General features: G+C 41.0%; 1 protein-coding gene across 1 annotated transcript in view; it reads left to right on the top strand.

Moving 5' to 3' along the window:
• Positions 1-17,864, top strand: part of LOC136864655 (putative carbonic anhydrase 3) — a 246,426-nt gene that overhangs the window by 84,065 nt on the left and 144,497 nt on the right. The window contains exon 2 of the mRNA XM_067141939.2: positions 15,948-15,998. Coding sequence (XP_066998040.2) covers positions 15,948-15,998 — 51 coding nt within the window. The remainder of the gene's footprint in view (positions 1-15,947; positions 15,999-17,864) is intronic.

Genomic DNA, 17,864 nt, shown 5'->3' with positions numbered 1-17,864 from the left:
TCAGAGCAGTAATGGATTCTTCAGTGTGGGGATTGAGCAAGTAGGGTGATGGAGAACACACCCGTCTTATGCCTATCCTTGTTTTTGCTATGTTCTTACTACCATTTACTTCAATTTTGGTGCCCTGCGACTTGTTCAAATTTAGTAGAGGGTATCTATCCTTCCAATCAACGCCAGGTCTTTGCTTGTAATAGGGAATTCCAATTTAGAGTGTTCAAAATGTCAATAAATGTGACATAAGTTTTCATGTTAAGTTCGATCCTCCTTTCAATTATCAAGCTTAATGATAAAATTGCCTTCCCGGTGCCTTTGCCAGCTCTGAAGCTAAACTGATCATCATCGAAATACTGCTCACCCCCTCCTTTTATTCTGTTCTTTAAGATGTTCAGCAGTGTTTCAGAAGCCTGGGAAATAAGAGATGTTGCACTATAAGTAGGACAGTCTATGGTATTCTCCTCTTTTGGTAGCATAATTATCTTGCTCTGAATGAAGTCGTGTGGTGTTACTCCTCTTTTATAACATCCTATAACCATTTAAAAAACTTCTTTTTGCTATTTGTTTAACGTCACACTAACACATAGAAGGTTTTCGGTGACGGAAGGGTAGGAGATTGGGAAGGTAGCGGCCGTGGCCTTCACTAACGTACAGCCCCAACATTTGCCTGGTGTGAAAATGGGAAACCACGGAAAACCATCTTCAGTGCTGCCGACAGTGGGGTTCGAACCCATTATCTTCCTAATGCAAGCTCACAGCTGCGCGACACTAACCGCACAGCCACTTGCTCGGTTCTCCCTTCATTCCTATACCCATACGTTACAAGAGTTCCATGGAATATTGTCTGCACCAGTTGCTTTATTCTCACGGAGGTTTAGGAGTGAGACATCAAACACTTCTCGAGATATATTGATGGGACTTTCCCGTCTTCACGAACCTGACTTTCCTCCTCAAAGTAGTCTTACACATTGTCTATATCCTCTCCACTGTTTTACTTCTCAAGGTATCCTTTTCAACGTTTGATGACCTCCTCACTGTCAAAAAGTAGTTTCCCTTTGTTATCTTTCACTATATTACTCTCAGTGTTTGGTTTATACTGCAATGATCTTATTTTAGTACATATTTTATCCCTATTCCCATCTTTAATAGTATTCTCCAGTTAGTATTTATTTCTTCCATCCATCTATCTTTTTCTTGACGGCATTTAAGTATGATGAGATTCTTAGTTTCTTTGTATTTCTCCACATAATCATATTTTCTCAACTTGTTCCTCACTTGAAATGAGATCATGAATTTCATGAGTCATCCACAGCTTCCGGGGTTTCAGTCTTCTTCTACCAAGAAGTTCACTTGCTACTTTTTCTACACTTTCCTTAATTTCTTTCCATTCTAATTCAACATTACTTTAATTCGTTTTATCATTAAATTAACCTTTTTTTTTTGGTTCTCCACGCACCATTTGGTTTGAACTGATTTTGTCAACTTCTTGAAACTAATTTTGCACTTTACTTTGACTAAAACATGATTACGATCAATATCCAATTCCTTTAAAAACCCTGTCATAGATCACCCAACAGAGATCTGCTTTTTTGCCAGCTGGTATAGTGCAACGCTGGTAGCATAAATGTCATCAGAGGAAGATACGTGCACACGGTAGTTGTGACTATATAATTATTATTGTTTTATCATCTGCTTTACGTCGCATCGACACAGATAGGTCTTATGGTGACGATGGGACAGGAAAGGGCTAGGAGTGGGATGGAAGTGACCGTTGCCTTAATTAAGGTACAGCCCCAGCATTTGTGTTTTGTGAAAATGCAAAACGACGGGAAACCATCTTCAGGGCTGCCGGCAATGCCGAATGTAAGCTGATAGCTGCAAGCACGTGCTCGGTTGTTTATTATGTTTACATACAATGATCTGATGCGATCAGTATATACAGCCCTCGTATTCGTTACTTATGTTGTGCTTAGAATTAAAGTACATTTCGTGGAAATTGAAGCTGATTCTATATGCGAGTATATAAAGAAATGCCCTGGTATTAACAGTAATAGTTCTTTAAAAAAGTCTACCGCCATCAGCTGATGATGATGATGACGGTGATGAGGATAATGGAAACTAGTGAAGAGCGATTTGGCCGTGCGCTTAGGGGCACGCAGCTGTGAGCTTGAATTTGAGAATAGTGAGTTCAAACCTCACTGTCGGCAGCCAAGATGATGGTTTTCCGTGGTTTCCCATTTTCTCACCAGCCAGGGATGTACCTTAATTAAGGCCACGGTCACTTGCTTCAGACTCCTAGACCTTTCCTATCCCATAGTCACCAAAAAACCTCGGTGCGACGTAACGCTCCTTGTAAAAATGAATGTTATTTGAAAGCTGTGTCTTCATTTGGTGCTTTCAAGCTGACTAGCTAACCAACAGGAATGCCGTTTAAGGTGACTCTTGATATCGAACATAGCCACACGACCTCCAATTTTTACCACAGCGACAAGTATTTCTTCTTAAATACTTTTGTAAGTTATTTTGCAGCATCACGGAGTTCATTATCGTTAATGAGATAATATTCCGATGTTTAAGAAGTTTGGTAATTACCTGTATTTATTTTTTAATTTAAGTATTAATGTTTGCAGCTAGGTGGGGTTGCACTAAAAATACTGCAGTTAATTGAATATGTACATAATATGTACATAAAGTAATTTAAACACTTATTTCAACAACATACTTAGAAATTTCTAAGATGTGTCTTCAGAAAATATTTTGTTTCCTAATCTTCACCATTTTGTTCATCAATTTTTCTAACTTTTGCGCTACTAATTATTTAAGAAAAGTACATTTCTTGTGTAAAAGGAAAGTGCACAGATCTTATTGTTTATAAATAAAATACATTGCCTTGTGCAAAATTTCATGCAAATATTTTCAATATTTTTGAATTATTATTACAATTACCATGTGTAAAAATGAGACGTAGCAAATTACGCACATGGGCATTTACAAATATACATTTGGAAGTAATGGATATAATTATTTTTTCACGTGACTAAATAAATAAATATGTCCTATATACAAAAAATAAGTTGAAATATGCTACATTTTTATCAACGAAGGCGTACTCTTCCTCTTAATTGGCTGAAATAGATTTGGTGATTTCCGAACTGGCAATTGAGTCAATATGTTTAAATATGTCACATATTGAAACAGTAATCTTGTCATGCTTACTATGCTTGAAACTGGAAGAAATTCGAAAATTATTGTGGCACACCCAAGAAGAGAAGGACTCCATACAAATGTTCACATTATCTTATACACCCATATGAATATGCCTAGTTGCTTAAATCATTATTTTCTTGATTTTACCTTCCATGCAGGCGTTCTTCGAAACATAGATTACTGGAATCGTGCTACTCACGCTTAGTGTTTCTCATTTCTGACAGACTGAGTAAAAGTACTCCATCGTATAACTTGCTTGTATGATAAGCGTCGGAAGGAGGAAAGTCCGACCTCTAATCTGAAATGCCCTCGAACTCTCACATCACCGACGTGTTATTGATCTATTGGTAAACGAAATCCTCTCCAGATATTTTCGTTTTCCCTTTTTATTAATACTAGGGATTTTTATGTAGGTGTAATTTTACACGTATTATTTAACAGAAGGAAGCTTGGATTTATGGATAATATATTTTCACTCATTATCTCGTATTTTAAATACAATGTAGATTTCAAACAGTCTTGTGTCATAGCGTGTTCCTTACTTAAATTTTTTTTTTCGAGATTATAAATAGATGAGGACTCTGTAAATAATAACCAGAATACAAAAGTGACTGCCATATCGGGTGATAAGATTGTGAGGAAATGAGCATCCATACAGTGAAATAGCGTACAACCTGTGACAATAACGTTCGGTGAATGAAGTCAGAATGGTCGATCCGGCAACACTGGCGACACGCAACGCTGCACCTGCGTAGCAGCAGGTTTTGACCAAGTGCTCCTAACGTTGTTCGCTTGAGCATCGTGTGTGTCGTGTGTGCCGTGTAAGACCTGTTTGACACAGTGCGTTGGTTCTGAACTGCGAACAGGAACATGAACGACCAAAAGATCAACGTACAGTTTTGTTTTAAGCTTGGCAAGACACCGAAAGAAACGCATGCGATGCTGGTACGTGTTTATGAAGATCAAGCACTTTCCTTGAAGTGTGTACACGCGTTGTTCGCCCGGTTTCGAGGAGGCCGGGAAAGTGTTTCTGACAACCCCCGTAGCGGAAGACCGGCGACCGCCGTCAGTGACGAAAACATTGAGAAAGTGAGTACATTAATCACGAACGATCGGCGATTAACTGTGCGCGTGATAGCGGATGAACTGCAGATTAACCGTGAATCCGTGCGACAAATCATTTCCCAGAAGTTAGGGAAGAGGGAGAGGAAAACCTGTTCACGTCTTGTGCCACATCACTTGACTGACGATCAGAAGCAGGCACGTTTGGAGGCTTCACAGGATTTTGTCGAAACTGCGGATGCGACACCAGATTTCATGAACTGTATCGTCACTGAGGATGAAACCTGGTGTCTCAGGTACGACTCTGAAAGGAAACGGCAAAGCATGGAAATGCGTTCTCCGGGATCCCCTCGTCGGAAAAAGGTTAGAGCCGAAAAGTCACGCATCATAACGATGGTCATCAGTCTCATCACCTTTTTTCGATAGTCAAGGCATTATACACAAGGAATTTCTACCTGAGGGAACGACGCTGAATGCTGCACGGTACATTGAAATTTTGACCCGTTTCATGAGACGTCTACGCACATCAAGGTTCATGGTTTTTGTCCATGACAACGCTCGCCCACACACAGCCAATATCATCAAACAATTCATGGCAAAGGAGGGGGTGATGCAACTTGAATACAACCCATACCCGCCGGATCTCAATCCTACAGACTTCTTCCTATTCCCACAACTCATACTCGCTTTGAAAGGAAAGAGATTTGACGATATTCCTGACATCCAACGAAACGTGACGAGGCTTGTGAACACCATCCCAAAGGAACAAAGGAAGCCTTCTTGCAAAGTTTCCAGGACATGTATCGCCGAACTTATCAGTGCATAGTTATGGGAGGCGACTATTTCGAAGGACAGTAAGGTCACTGTCGTGCATTGTTCATGTATGTTGATAGTACAGGACTATGCACCGAACTTTATTGTCACAGGTTGTATAAGCACTCCACTCCAAAGCCTAAAATTTCAAATAGTGCGAGTTGGCCGTGAGGTTAGGGGCGCGTAGCTGTGAGCTTTCACTCGGGAGATGATGGGTTCAAATCCCACCGTTGGCAGCTTTCAAGATGGTTTTCCGTGGTTTCACATTTTCATACCAGGCTGTACCTTAATTAAGGCCACGGCTGCTACCTTCCCTTTACCATCCATGCGTCTCCGAAAACCTGCTATATGTTAGTGCGAAGTTAAACCACTAGCGAAATAAGCGAAATATTTTTTTTTCTTGTTGTGAGCAACGTGCGAGGACCGTTTGATTGAAACTATCACCTGTAATGAGAGGAATAACTAATTCAGTACTACAAAGATTTGTTTCTTTTGGAATTCTGCCAAATAAATTGACGTAGGGAGCCAAACAATGTTCGACCTTCATGTCCTGTCTCACGTTGTATGTGTCATGTGTTTGGAAGGAGTTAAAAATTGTCTGCGACAGAGAAATAATTGAAGTTACTAATTTTATGTCGCAAGGAATGAGGAGCTCTGACATATCAACAAGAAACAAATGGGGGAATATGAGGGAGAACGTCCACATGCAATGGCTGTGTTAGAATCCAAACGAGCGCGGTTCTAGGCCCGTTTAACCCAGGACATTTCATCAGCGGTACGTACGTTCTCCCTTTGGTAAATTCACCCACAGAGGAAAATACAACTAGAGTAAGCTCATCCAGCAGGTTTATTGTTTGAAATGGTTTCTTGTCTTGGCAATATAAACTGATTACACGATAATATTTGGTTTGTAGAATGCAGACCAGAATTTTAGTACATCAAACAGCGATGTTATGGGCACAAGCACGCAGGAATTGTAATATCTCTCCCTGGTCTTTAAATACCGAACAAGTGGCTGTGCGGTTTGGTTCACGTAGTTATCAGCCTGTATTAGGGGTATAGTGGGTTCGAGCCCCACTGTCGGCAGTTCTTAAGATGATTTTGTGTTATTTCCCATTTTCACACCATGCAAATACTGGAGTTGTACCTTAATTAAGGCCACGGTCGCTTCCTTCCCCACCCAGCTCAATAGCTGCAGTCGCTTAAGTGCGGCCATTATCCAGTAATCGGGAGAAGTGGGTTCGAACCCCACTGTCGGCAGACCTGAAGATGGTCTTCCGTGGTTTCCCATTTTCACACCAGGCAAATGCTGGGGCTGTACCGTAATTAAGGCTACGGTCGCTTCCTTCCCATTCCTAGGCCTTTCCTCTCCCATCGTCGCCATAAGATCTATCTCTGTTGGTGCGACATAACGCAGATGGTAAACGTGTAAGAAAAGTGGACTTTAAACTCCTCGTACTTTTAAGTTATTGTCTGTGGTCATTGGTTAAGCTTCTTATATTTAAGCTACTTCAGTTGTGGAACCATCCGCAAAACATCCAACTCATGAATCATCATTCCTACTTACTCTACCGCCGAAAATGTTGCACTAATTGTTCTTTTGGATACGGCAACTTAAGAAAAGTGTTGGGGGAGTTGCTTGAGAATGAAATTTTTGGATGAATAATATTGGAGTACTATCCTGGGCGAATTTATCGCGGGAAAAAGTGACTTAGGGTGAATTGGCTCGATCTACCGCCTGAGCCACGCAGCTCGGCTTGCTGTTATGTAATCAACGATTTCATTTAATTTCGGTGCTGTGTATCCAGGATATCTTCCAATTGCGGTGTACCGTATTTGTTAATAATGATAATAATCACAACAATGTACGGCTACTTAACTGAATGGTCAGGGTAGAGGTCTTCAGTTCAAAGGGGTCCCGGTTCGATTCCCGGCCGGGTCGGAGATTTTGACCATAAATAGTTAATTCCCTTAACTCGGGCACTATGTGTTTGTACTGTCCCCCCTGCCGGGCTGAGTGGCTCAGATGATTAAGGCGCTGGCCTTCTAGCCCCAACTAGGCAGGTTCGATCCTGGCTCAGTCCGGTGGTATTTGAAGGTGCTCAAATACTACAGCCCCGTGTCGGTAGATTTACTGGCACGTTAAAGAACTCCTGCTGGACTAAATTCCGGCACCTCGGCGTCTCCGAAGACCTTAAAAAGTAGTTAGTGGGACGTAAAGCAAATAACATTATTATTATTTATTGTACTGTCCCCAACATTCCTGCAACTCACACACCACACGTAACACTATCATCTACCATTATAACACGCAGTTTCCTTCACACGGCAAATGCCGCCACCCTCGTCGGAGGGTCTGCCTTACAAGGGCTGTACCGGGTTAGAAATAGCCACACGAAATCATCATAGTAATGATATTCTAAGCATGTTTTCAGTCGGGCGTTGGAAGTCAAGTACGTCTCGTTTAAGAAATGTGCTTGCATACTTTAACTGATTTTGCTCTACTGGCCACCATAGCCGTGAATTTCCCAGCTCAGTCCGGAAGTATTCGAAGGTACTCTAATATTCCAGATTTACTAGCACGTTTCAGGATATAATTGTGGAATCTCAGTGCCTCCGAAAATCACAAAAGTAGTTAGTGAGACCTAAAATCAATGTCCGTTACACATATGTTTATATAAAACGAAATAATTACATAAAAATGATATATTACAAGAAAGTATATCGAAGGAAAAAGTAACATGATGAGAGAAGAAACCTAAAAGCAAGCATGAAGGAAATACAAAAATTATATGAAAATTAAATACTACTTATGAGTTGTGTAACGTAACTACCATAAATGATATTCAAATTCACTTTTAAAATGAAAATGCCGGGCTGCATAGTTCAGGCGGTTAAGGCGCTGGCTTTCTGAGCTCAAGTTGGCAGTTTCGATCTGGGCTCTGTCCGGTGGTATTTGAAGGTGCTCAAATATGTCAATCCCGTGTAGGTAGATTTACCGGCATGTAAGAGAACTCCCGTGGGACAAAATTCCAGCCCCTCGGTGTCTCCAAAAACCGCAGAAGTGGTTAGTGAAACGTAAAACTAGTAACGTTATTAATATTAATATAACTCGAATATAAATCGTTCGTTACAAAAACAATGCTATGAGTCATTCCTAAGCAAAACTGCGTCTGCCCACAAGAGACATTTAAATGACCAGGGTCTAAGAGGTTGGCAATATTTTTTCGCCTCTGGAGGTAACATTGCTTTTCAGAAAAACATCACATTTCATCTTCATGGTCTGACCAGGAGTCGCAAAGCAATACACTCTTCTCATTTACATGCCCGCCAAGGAATGAAGTTGGAAAACTTTTCTGATGCTCTTTCATCATTTTTCCACTTTATTTGTATAGCTGAGCCTAGAGTTCTGCATGGAACGCAATACACCACCCGCAGTTTTCTCTCCTCTGTGAGGTAGAATTGGCAATGAAGACATTTCAGATTGAAATTGACTTTGGTCACAGTTTCAAAAGGTTTCTTTGTACTCACTATCCTCTGTTAGGTATCAGCTCACTTACTTCTCAAACTCTGGTTCCTTCTGACGAATACTATGATCTTATTCTATGTCCTTATGAGTGAGGAACGTAGTAATTCGCCAGCAAGAACAACCCTGAGTCTGCTGATAAGAAAGCTTTGAAATTGTCCAGGCCAAATACTTCAGACACTGTTAATGCCCATTTTTGCATATGATAACAGTCAACTCTAGATCCATACGGCCTTGACCTCTCAAAGTGTGACATGTCATATGTTTAAAAGTGTTTAATTATAGCAGCCTCTTTCCGTTGAAGAGAGTTCCTTTTTGTGTTTTAGCTGGTCACACAATTTACAGTTAACTTGTAATTTGATTTACTTCCAGTAAACTTATAGCGCCTAATTAGTTTGTTATAGAAGCTGAAGCCACTTCTGAAGCAGTCTTCATACATGCTCTTCAGTATGATGTCGCTAATACACTGGGTCTCGTACTTTTAGGCGATGTTTCGCACTCACTTTGACTTTAAGTTTCCTGCTGCTCAACAAACGCTCTCCTACAACAGTTAATTTCAGGGCTCTCAAAGCACTATACTTACTGTATCTAGCATATCATCACACATTTCTGTGTCATACCCATTGCAATTTTGAATTATTGTGCTATATAACAAAATCACGCACTCCTTATCCTCGAATCCGATTACGTTTCCATATTTGATACGTCGCAACTTTCCATCTAATATTTTGACAATGTACATGGGATTAATTCACCTTACGATGCCATTGTACACTGTTCCCGCTCACACTCGCAGCTGAACACTCCTAGAGACCACCTCCTGCTGAAACTGTACCATTCAAGCAATTAGAGTGAATACTTACTTGAAGTTCGGCATGATATCGTCATTACATGGGAATAATACAGGCCTCTATTTTTAAGATGAGTGGTTCTTATTCTCAGCATGTTTTCGCTCGGTTCTGAGCGTCCAGGATCAACTGCATCCCTTCTCAGCTCTCAGGATAATGACATGGAGTAAATATCTCATTCCACGATTCTTATGAACATCGCTCTTTTAAGAGGCACTCAATTTGTATTTCTTGGTAATCCATGCAGTATCCATTGTTCATATACAAACGTCTGGAGGCCTGGACCCGATTCCTGGTTCTGTCAGAGAATTAAGATGGCAGGAGGGCTGATATATATGTTTAAATAGGTACACGCCGCTGAACTAGGGTTGAGCCTAAAAGAGAGCTGCAACACGTCGGGGAATACGAGGACACGAGCATACTTTGTTCGACTCCGTGGCTGAGTGGTTAGTGTCTTCGCACTCGGGGCCTAAGGTTCGATTCTTGGCATGTTTGTGGACATTCAGTCGTAAATAGTCAATTCCCTTGGCTCGAAGAATGGGTGTTCACGCTATCCTCCATATTTCTCCAGCTCACACACGTCTCACAACAGTATCGTCCACCAAAACAACACACAGTTTCCCAGTCACGGCAGACGCTGCAAATGCTCATGGGAAGTTCGCTCTTACACCGGCTGCATCTGACTGTAAGGGGCACAGATTTCATTTATGGTACCATTTGCTTTACGTCTCACTGACACAGATACGTCTTATGGTCGTGATTCAGAATATGTCCGAGACGCCCACCCCTATTCCATAACAACTGGTATCCCAACTTTCAAGACCAATATTAGGCCACTTACCCGTTGCCAATAGTTCACGAACTAGGACGTGACTACAGTATCCCACACCACGAACCATAAGCTAGCAACCACCACACGCGATGATGATGATGATGATGATGATGATGATGATTATTATTATTATTTGATTCGTTGTGCCCAACTGTGGAGCGCGTTTGAACTTATTTTGCACAATGTTTCTTCTTCTTTTCTTCCCAATACCTCTTCATTTTTTCACTGTGTTCCTTTCTGCGTGTTTCTGTCCAGCCTGTATTTTTTCTTGTTGGTTTCTCTGCAAATTTATGTTTGTTTTCTGAGCTTCTAAATTTCATTCTATCTTGAATGGTTTCGTCCTCAATACCCATTTCTTGTAGATCTTCATGAATTTCTGCTAACCAATTGTTGCGGATTTTCAGGGTTAGAGCTAGATTTAGAATTTTCTTTGTCAGCCTATTGTTATCTATTCTGTGTAGGTGTCCGTAGAGTTTTAGTCGTCTCTTTCTGATGGTATCTGTGATTTTTTCTGTGAATTGAAAAATTTCGTGTGGTTTCTTTTTCATTCAAATTCCATTTTCGAACTTTGGTCCTAGGATTTTTCTGAGAATTTTCCTCTCTTGTTTCTCAATGCTTTTCATTTGTGACCTGCCGCCAATGATCAGTGTTTCAGATGCATAAAGTGCCTCTGGTTTGATGACTGTATTGTAGTGTCGTAATTTTGCAGTTTTTGATATACATATTTTGTTGTATCTGTTCCATGTGATTTTGTAAGCCCTTTGCAGTTTAGCAGTTCTTTCTTTGTTAGATTCCTGATTTAACCCTGCTGGCTGAATAATTTCAGCTAGATACTTGAATTTGTCTACTTGGGAAATTATTCCACAATTGGTGATTAATGGTTGATTGTCGAATCTTGGTTTAGTTCCTTCCATAAACTGCTTCTTTTCAAATGAAATTTGAAGTCCGGTTTTTGCGGCTATTTCATTCAATTTTTCTATGGATTGGATTGCTTCTTGTCTGTTGTTCGAAAGGATCGCAAGGTCATCTGCGAAAGCTAAGCAGTCAAGGTGAATTTTGTCTTTAAGAAGTCTGCCAATGTTTATACCTTTAGTTTCTTTTCTCCATTCACGAATCACTTTTTCCAAAACTAAATTGAATAGTAGTGGGGATAGTCCATCTCCCTGTCGGACACCAGTTCTGATTTCGAACGGTTCAGAAATTTCTCCCAAGAACTTAACTTTTGATGTTGTGTTGGTCAGAGTTTGTTTAATCAATTCCCTCGTTTTCCTGTCGACTTGAAATTCCTCTAGTATGTTGAACAGAGTGTGCCGATCTATGGAATCATACGCCTTTTTGAAGTCAACAAAGGTGATTACTGTTTGTTTGGTTTTGCGAATCAGTAGTATGGTTTTTAGGTTCAGGATTTGTTCTGCGCAGGATCTCCCTTTTCGGAATCCAACCTGATAATCTCAGATCAGGTGGTCTGTTTGTTTCTCTAATCTATTAAGTAGAGCTTTAGAGAAGGTTTTATATACGAGTGAGAGGAGAGAAATTCCTCTGTAGTTATTAATATCTGATTTGACTCCTTTCTTGTGAAGTGGGTGAATCAATGCACATTTCCAATCCTCCGGAATTTCTTCAGAAAACCAGATGTCCTGTAAGATTTTTTGAATACTCTGGGCCAGTTTGTCACCACCAATTTTCAACATTTCAGCGATTATTCCATCTTCTCCTGGTGCTTTGTTGTCTTTTAAATCTCTGATTATTTGTTTGACTTCCTGTAATGTGGGGGTTCTGAATCTAGCTTAGGTGTTGGTTTTTCATAGGTGAATTGTTCTTTCGGAGATTCGCAGTTTAAAAGGTCCATGAAATGGTTTGCTAGGAGTTCACAATTTCCCTTATTGCTTGTGTCCAAAGTCCCATCTGTACGTTTGAAACAGAGACTAGTTGCCTGGTAATTGGATAATTCTTCTCTGAATGTCCGGTAGAAGTTCCGTGTATTGTTTTTCTTGAAATCTTCTTCTATTTCTGCCAGTCTGTTTTGATCATATTTTCGTTTTTCAGATTTGATGATTTTTGAGGTTTGTTTCTGTGTTTTGAAGAATTCATCACGATTTTGATCAGTTTTATGGGAACTCCAGTTTAGCCAGGACCTAATTCTGACTTCTATGGCCTTGTCACAGGTGTCATTCCACCACCTGTGTTTGCGTTTCCTTGGGGGGTTGCTGATGTTTTGTGAAACTTTCAAGAGTGTGTCCTTGAGTTCTAGTCAGTTTGAAGGAGCATCGTTGGAGATATTCGCAAGGAAATTGTCTGAGTTCTGTCTCAGAAATTCAGGGTCGATTCTTGGGTTTCTGATTGTTTTGGTTTACTTCCTGTTGGGTTGAAACTTTACTTTAACAAGAGATAGGTGGTGGTCGGAGTCAATAATTCCCTTTTTGACTTTAACGTTCATAATTTATTTTTGGTTTTTCTTGGAAATAGCCACATGGTCTAGTTGAAATTCTCCTAAATGCATGTTCGGGGATCTCCATGTCATTTTCTTTTGTGGAAGTGCCAGGAAATGGGTTGACATCAATTTTAGATCGAAATTCTCGCAGAAGCCAATTACACGTTCTCCATTTTTATTGGTTCTTTTGTGAGCAGGGTAAAGTCGTACAGTGGTCCTAAATTTCTTCTCTTTGCCAATTTGTACATTGAAGTCCCCCAGCAGAATTTTGACATGATGTTTTGGAATTTTGGCTGTAGTTTCTTCTAGTAATTCCCAGAAGTCATCTACCTTCTGTGGGTCTTTTTGATTGTAATTGTTTGTAGGTGCATGTGCACTGGTTAGTGTATAAGCTTTGTTTCCTGATGTGATTGTCATTAGCGAAATTCTTGCAGAAGGAGATGTAAAGTATAATACCGAATTTGTGATATTTTTTCTCACTGCAAAACCAGTGCCAAATTGTACTATTTTGTTAGGGAGGAGGGTAGCTGGTTTACCTTTATAAATCCTATAGTTTCCTGATTCAAAATGATTTTAGTCACTGTACCTAGTTTCTTGGAGTGCCAGAATTTGGATGTTGAGTTGGTCTAATGTGTCTGTTAAGTGCTTCAACTTTCCAATTTTGCGAAGCGTGTTGATGTTTAAAGTGCCAATAAAATGTTTTTACTTTGGGCTAAGAGATTTGGGAAGCTCCGATACATTTCCGCATGATGTTCTCGGTCCCCCAGAATCCGATGACCGAGAAAACCTAGTATGAATACTAGGGCCTGGGGTAGTAGTATGACTAACTTACGTTGCCATCATGCTAGTAAGTTGAAGATAATGGGGAGATTGATCTTTGTCAATCTTATAGTTACAACTAAGGTATTGAGCCTCGGAGGTTGTCTCAGGGTGTTTTCTGGCTGTGCCTGTTTTTGGTCCGCTAGAGGTATTTTATTTCCCTCAAGCCCTCCGGACAAGTCCGGCGAGCTCACCGATCCGCCACCTGGGACGCGCCCGATAGGGGAACAGGCAAAAACCCCAATGGGATTATTATTATTATTATTATTATTATTATCATCATCATCATCATCATCATCATCATCATCATCATCTGTTTACCCTCCAGGTTCGGTTTTTCCCTCGGACTGAGCGAGGGATCCCACCTCTACCGCCTCAAGGGCAGTGTCCTGGAGCTTCAGACTCTTGGTCGGGGGATACAACTGGGGAGTATGACCAGTACCTCGCCCAGGCGGCCTCACCTGCTATGCTGAACAGAGGCCTTGTGGAGGGATGGGAAGATTGGAAGGGATAGGCAAGGAAGAGGGAAGGAAGCGGCCGTGGCCTTAAGTTAGGTACCATCCCGGCATTCGCCTGGAGGAGAAGTGGGAAACCACGGAAAACCACTTCCAGGATGGCTGAGGTGGGAATCGAACCCACCTCTACTCAGTTGACCTCCCGAGGCTGAGTGGACCCCGTTCCAGCCCTCGTACCACTTTTCAAATTTCGTGGCAGAGCCGGGAATCGAACCCGGGCCTCCGGGGGTGGCAGCTAATCATGCTAACCACTACACTACAGAGGCGGACATTATTATTATTATTATTATTATTATTATTATTATTATTATTATATGAGGAAGATGGTCCAGTTATTTTGTACTTTTGTACCAGGTTGCCGAAACCTAAGAGGTTTTCCATTTTCTTGACCTATATGATCCTTTTATTTCTTTACCCAGCACATTCGATCATTGAAATTTCGGAATATTTCTGCTCTCTCATTTACGTTGATATTCTGGAATGCTGATAATCATCTCGGTTACTGTTTAAAGCACCAACCGTTGCCGACACTTAACCTACTTAATCTAGCCTAAACCTATGGCACTACAACCCTGAAAGGCTTTGGCCTACCAAGCGACCGCTTCTCATCCCGAAGGCCTGCAGATTACTGGGTATCGAGTGGACAGCACAACGAATCCTCTCGGCCGTTATTCTTGGCTTTCTTACCGGGGCCGCTAACTCATCGTCAGATAGCTCCTCAATTCTCATCACGTAGGCTGAGTGGACCTTGAACCAGCCCTCCGTTTCAGGTAAAAATCCCGGACCTGGCCGGGAATTGAACCCGGGGAATCCTGGTTAGAGGCAGGCACGTTACCCCTACACCACGGCGCCGGCTACACTTAGCCTACAGGAAACCAAATTTGCTTTCATTTAGTGAACAATCCTCTGCTTGCGTCAAACCTTCTCAAATTATCCGTGAGTGACAGAGGGTTGATAAAAGTAATAAATAATTTTGCGATCGGGCGAGTTGGCCGTGCGTTTATGGTCACGCAGCTGTGAATTTGCATTTGGGAGTTAATGGGTACAAACCACACTGTCGGCAGCACTCAAGATGGTTTTCCGTGGTTTCTCATTTTCACACCTTTCACCTTAATTAAGGCCACGGCCGCTTCCTTCCCACTCCTAGGGATTTCCTATCGTATCGTCGCCATAAGACCTATCTGTGTCGGTGGGACATAAATCAAATTCTGCAAAAAAGAAAAGTCTAGCACAAAAGTAGGACATAACATTCCTGCAACTCACAACGCCATCCACCACCAAAACACTATCTCAGTCTTACACACGTTTTACAAGGGATACATCCGGCTGTAAACGCCACACGGAATTATCACCATTATCAAATTCACTATCCTAGAAAAAAGAGAAATGCAACAACTAATTAATTAACTGTGCTACAATCCTACTCCATTCCCTGATATCACATTACTATCTCCGTAACATCCAATTCCTCAACTCTTGAGAAGGTGACGGTCGAGAGGACATGGATGTAACGCAAACCAATAACAAGAACAACAGATCGGAAGAGAATTCAGACAGAACAGGAGGACAAAATAAAGGTTCGCCAAGAAGTTTATTTGTTAAGGAAGTCTCTGCGTAGTACTTGTTCATAGCACCTTACTTCAAGTATTCTGTATTCTACTTTGATGAAAACGTTATCTGATGTGATATATGTCTGTAAATATTTTCTGCAGTTTTAGAATTACATTTACGAGAACTAAACTCACCATCACTTCTTGTCTCAAAATACTGTTTACTTGGAATTTTCTGTGGAACGTCATGTAATTTTATTATTATTGATGTTAAAGCTTTATTCATTTTGAACCTTTCTCTTGTCTTGTTATTCTATTATCTATTATCACCTTTTATCTTTCTCTTACAGAGTTCATTGTGCCCATCATATGCGCAGAATGGACATACAGTGGAATGAACGGTATGTATAGCTAACCAGGTAAAAACTTCAAACTCACTTGACTCTGATGACATTTTTAAGTACAATATTTTCTAATCGAGGTTGTTTAGGTGTGCTCGGATCACCCGAAACTATTAGTTTCGATTCTTCGACAGAAAGACAAAAACAATAGAAAGGGTGTTTCTACTTCTCGGGAGGCACATAGATGTGGGGGTTCAACCACCCTAAAACTGAAAGGAGTACCAGGTCAAGTTCAGGGGACAAACGCATATAGAAGTTAAAAGGATGGTAAACATTTATTATTATTATTATTATTATTATTATTATTATTATTATTATTATTATTATTATTATTATTATTATTATTATTATGTGCGTATGGACCCAATGGATCACGCAAAGCTCTAACGATTCTGTTTTCTGAGTTGCCAAACAGCTCTCATCCTTTCTCCGTGGATCCTTTTTCGTTCTTCTGTCCACTTTGCTCCAGTCTTCTTTTTCACTTCGTTCTCTGGTTGCACTTTCCATCCATTAATTTTTTTCCTATAAAGGTTTCTGTCCGCGTTGTCATTTGCGTTTATCTGGGCTTTTTCCAGATCCTTCTTCACTTCTAGTACCCATGGAATATTTTTTAGATGTTCTATGTAGGTGAGAATCTTGTGTGTCAGTCTACTTGCCGGCAATCTGTGGACGTGCCCATAGAATTTCAGACGTCTTTTACGGATGTCTGCTGCAATGTTGGAATGCTCTTCTGTCTCTTTGCGTGACCTCAGTCTATATCCATCTTCTGTTTTTCGGGGGCCGAGAATTTTCCTCAGGATTCTTCTTTCTTCTTTTAAAATATTTTCTAGGTCACCTTTCCCGTTTAGAGTAAGGGTCTCGCTGGCATATAAGACTTCGGGCTTTATTACTGTATTATAGTGTCTGATCTTTGCATGGCGGGACAAGCACGTTTTATTGTATAGGTTGCGAACCCTACCGTAGGCTTTCCGAAATTTTTGTAGGCGAATTTTCTGGGCAGCCTTCTCGCCTCCCGTTGGTTAAAGTATTTCTCCCAAGTACTTGAAGTGTGGTACTCGGTTGATTTGCCCATGTGTCGTGTTCAAATTTTGGATGTCGAGTTTAGAGCAGAAGAACTTGGTCTTTTCAAAGGAAATTTGTAGGCCAACCTTTCCAGCACATTCGCTAAGGGTTTCAATTTGTTTAACGGCTGTGAATACATTATCTGTAAGTATGGCCAGGTCATCTGCAAAAGCGAGGCATGATATCTCAGTACCGTCTTTGGGTCGTCCTAGTCGTATGGGGCGCCAGTATCCCATGTCTTTCAATACCTTTTCCCACTCGCCGATGACTTTGTCTAGGACGAGGTTGAAAAGAAGCGGAGATAAGCCGTCACCTTGTCGGACGCCAGTTTTAATCGGGAATGGTTCAGAGATCTCCCCCATGAATTTAACTTTGGAGATAGTGTCAGTGAGTGTTGCCTTGATGAGGATTGAGGGTCTTGGAATCAAGCCCCAGTTCCTCAAGAATAACGAAGAGAGACTGTCGATCAACCGAGTCGTACGCTTTCCTGAAGTCAACAAAAATGCAGATGACCGGTTTGTTCCTCAATGCTTTGTATTTAAGTGTTGCCTTCAAGTTGAATATTTGTTCTGCACACGAGCTACCAGGGCGGAAGCCTGCTTGATATTCGCCAATACTTTGTTCAAGTTTTTCTTGCGTTCTCTTCAAAAGGCAAGCCGAAAGAATTTTGTAAGTCACTTGGAGAAGAGAAATGCCCCTGTAATTGTTTACGTCAGTCTTATCTCCCTTTTTGTGTAATGGGTGGATGAGGGCGCACTTCCAGTCCTGAGGTAATTCTTCCGATTGCCAGATATCTGTAATGAT

This window comes from Anabrus simplex, chromosome 2 (genome assembly GCF_040414725.1).
Source record: "Anabrus simplex isolate iqAnaSimp1 chromosome 2, ASM4041472v1, whole genome shotgun sequence".
NCBI lineage: Eukaryota > Metazoa > Arthropoda > Insecta > Orthoptera > Tettigoniidae > Anabrus > Anabrus simplex.
Note: the sequence above shows the minus strand (reverse complement) of the source record. Positions and strands in the feature narration are given on the sequence as shown.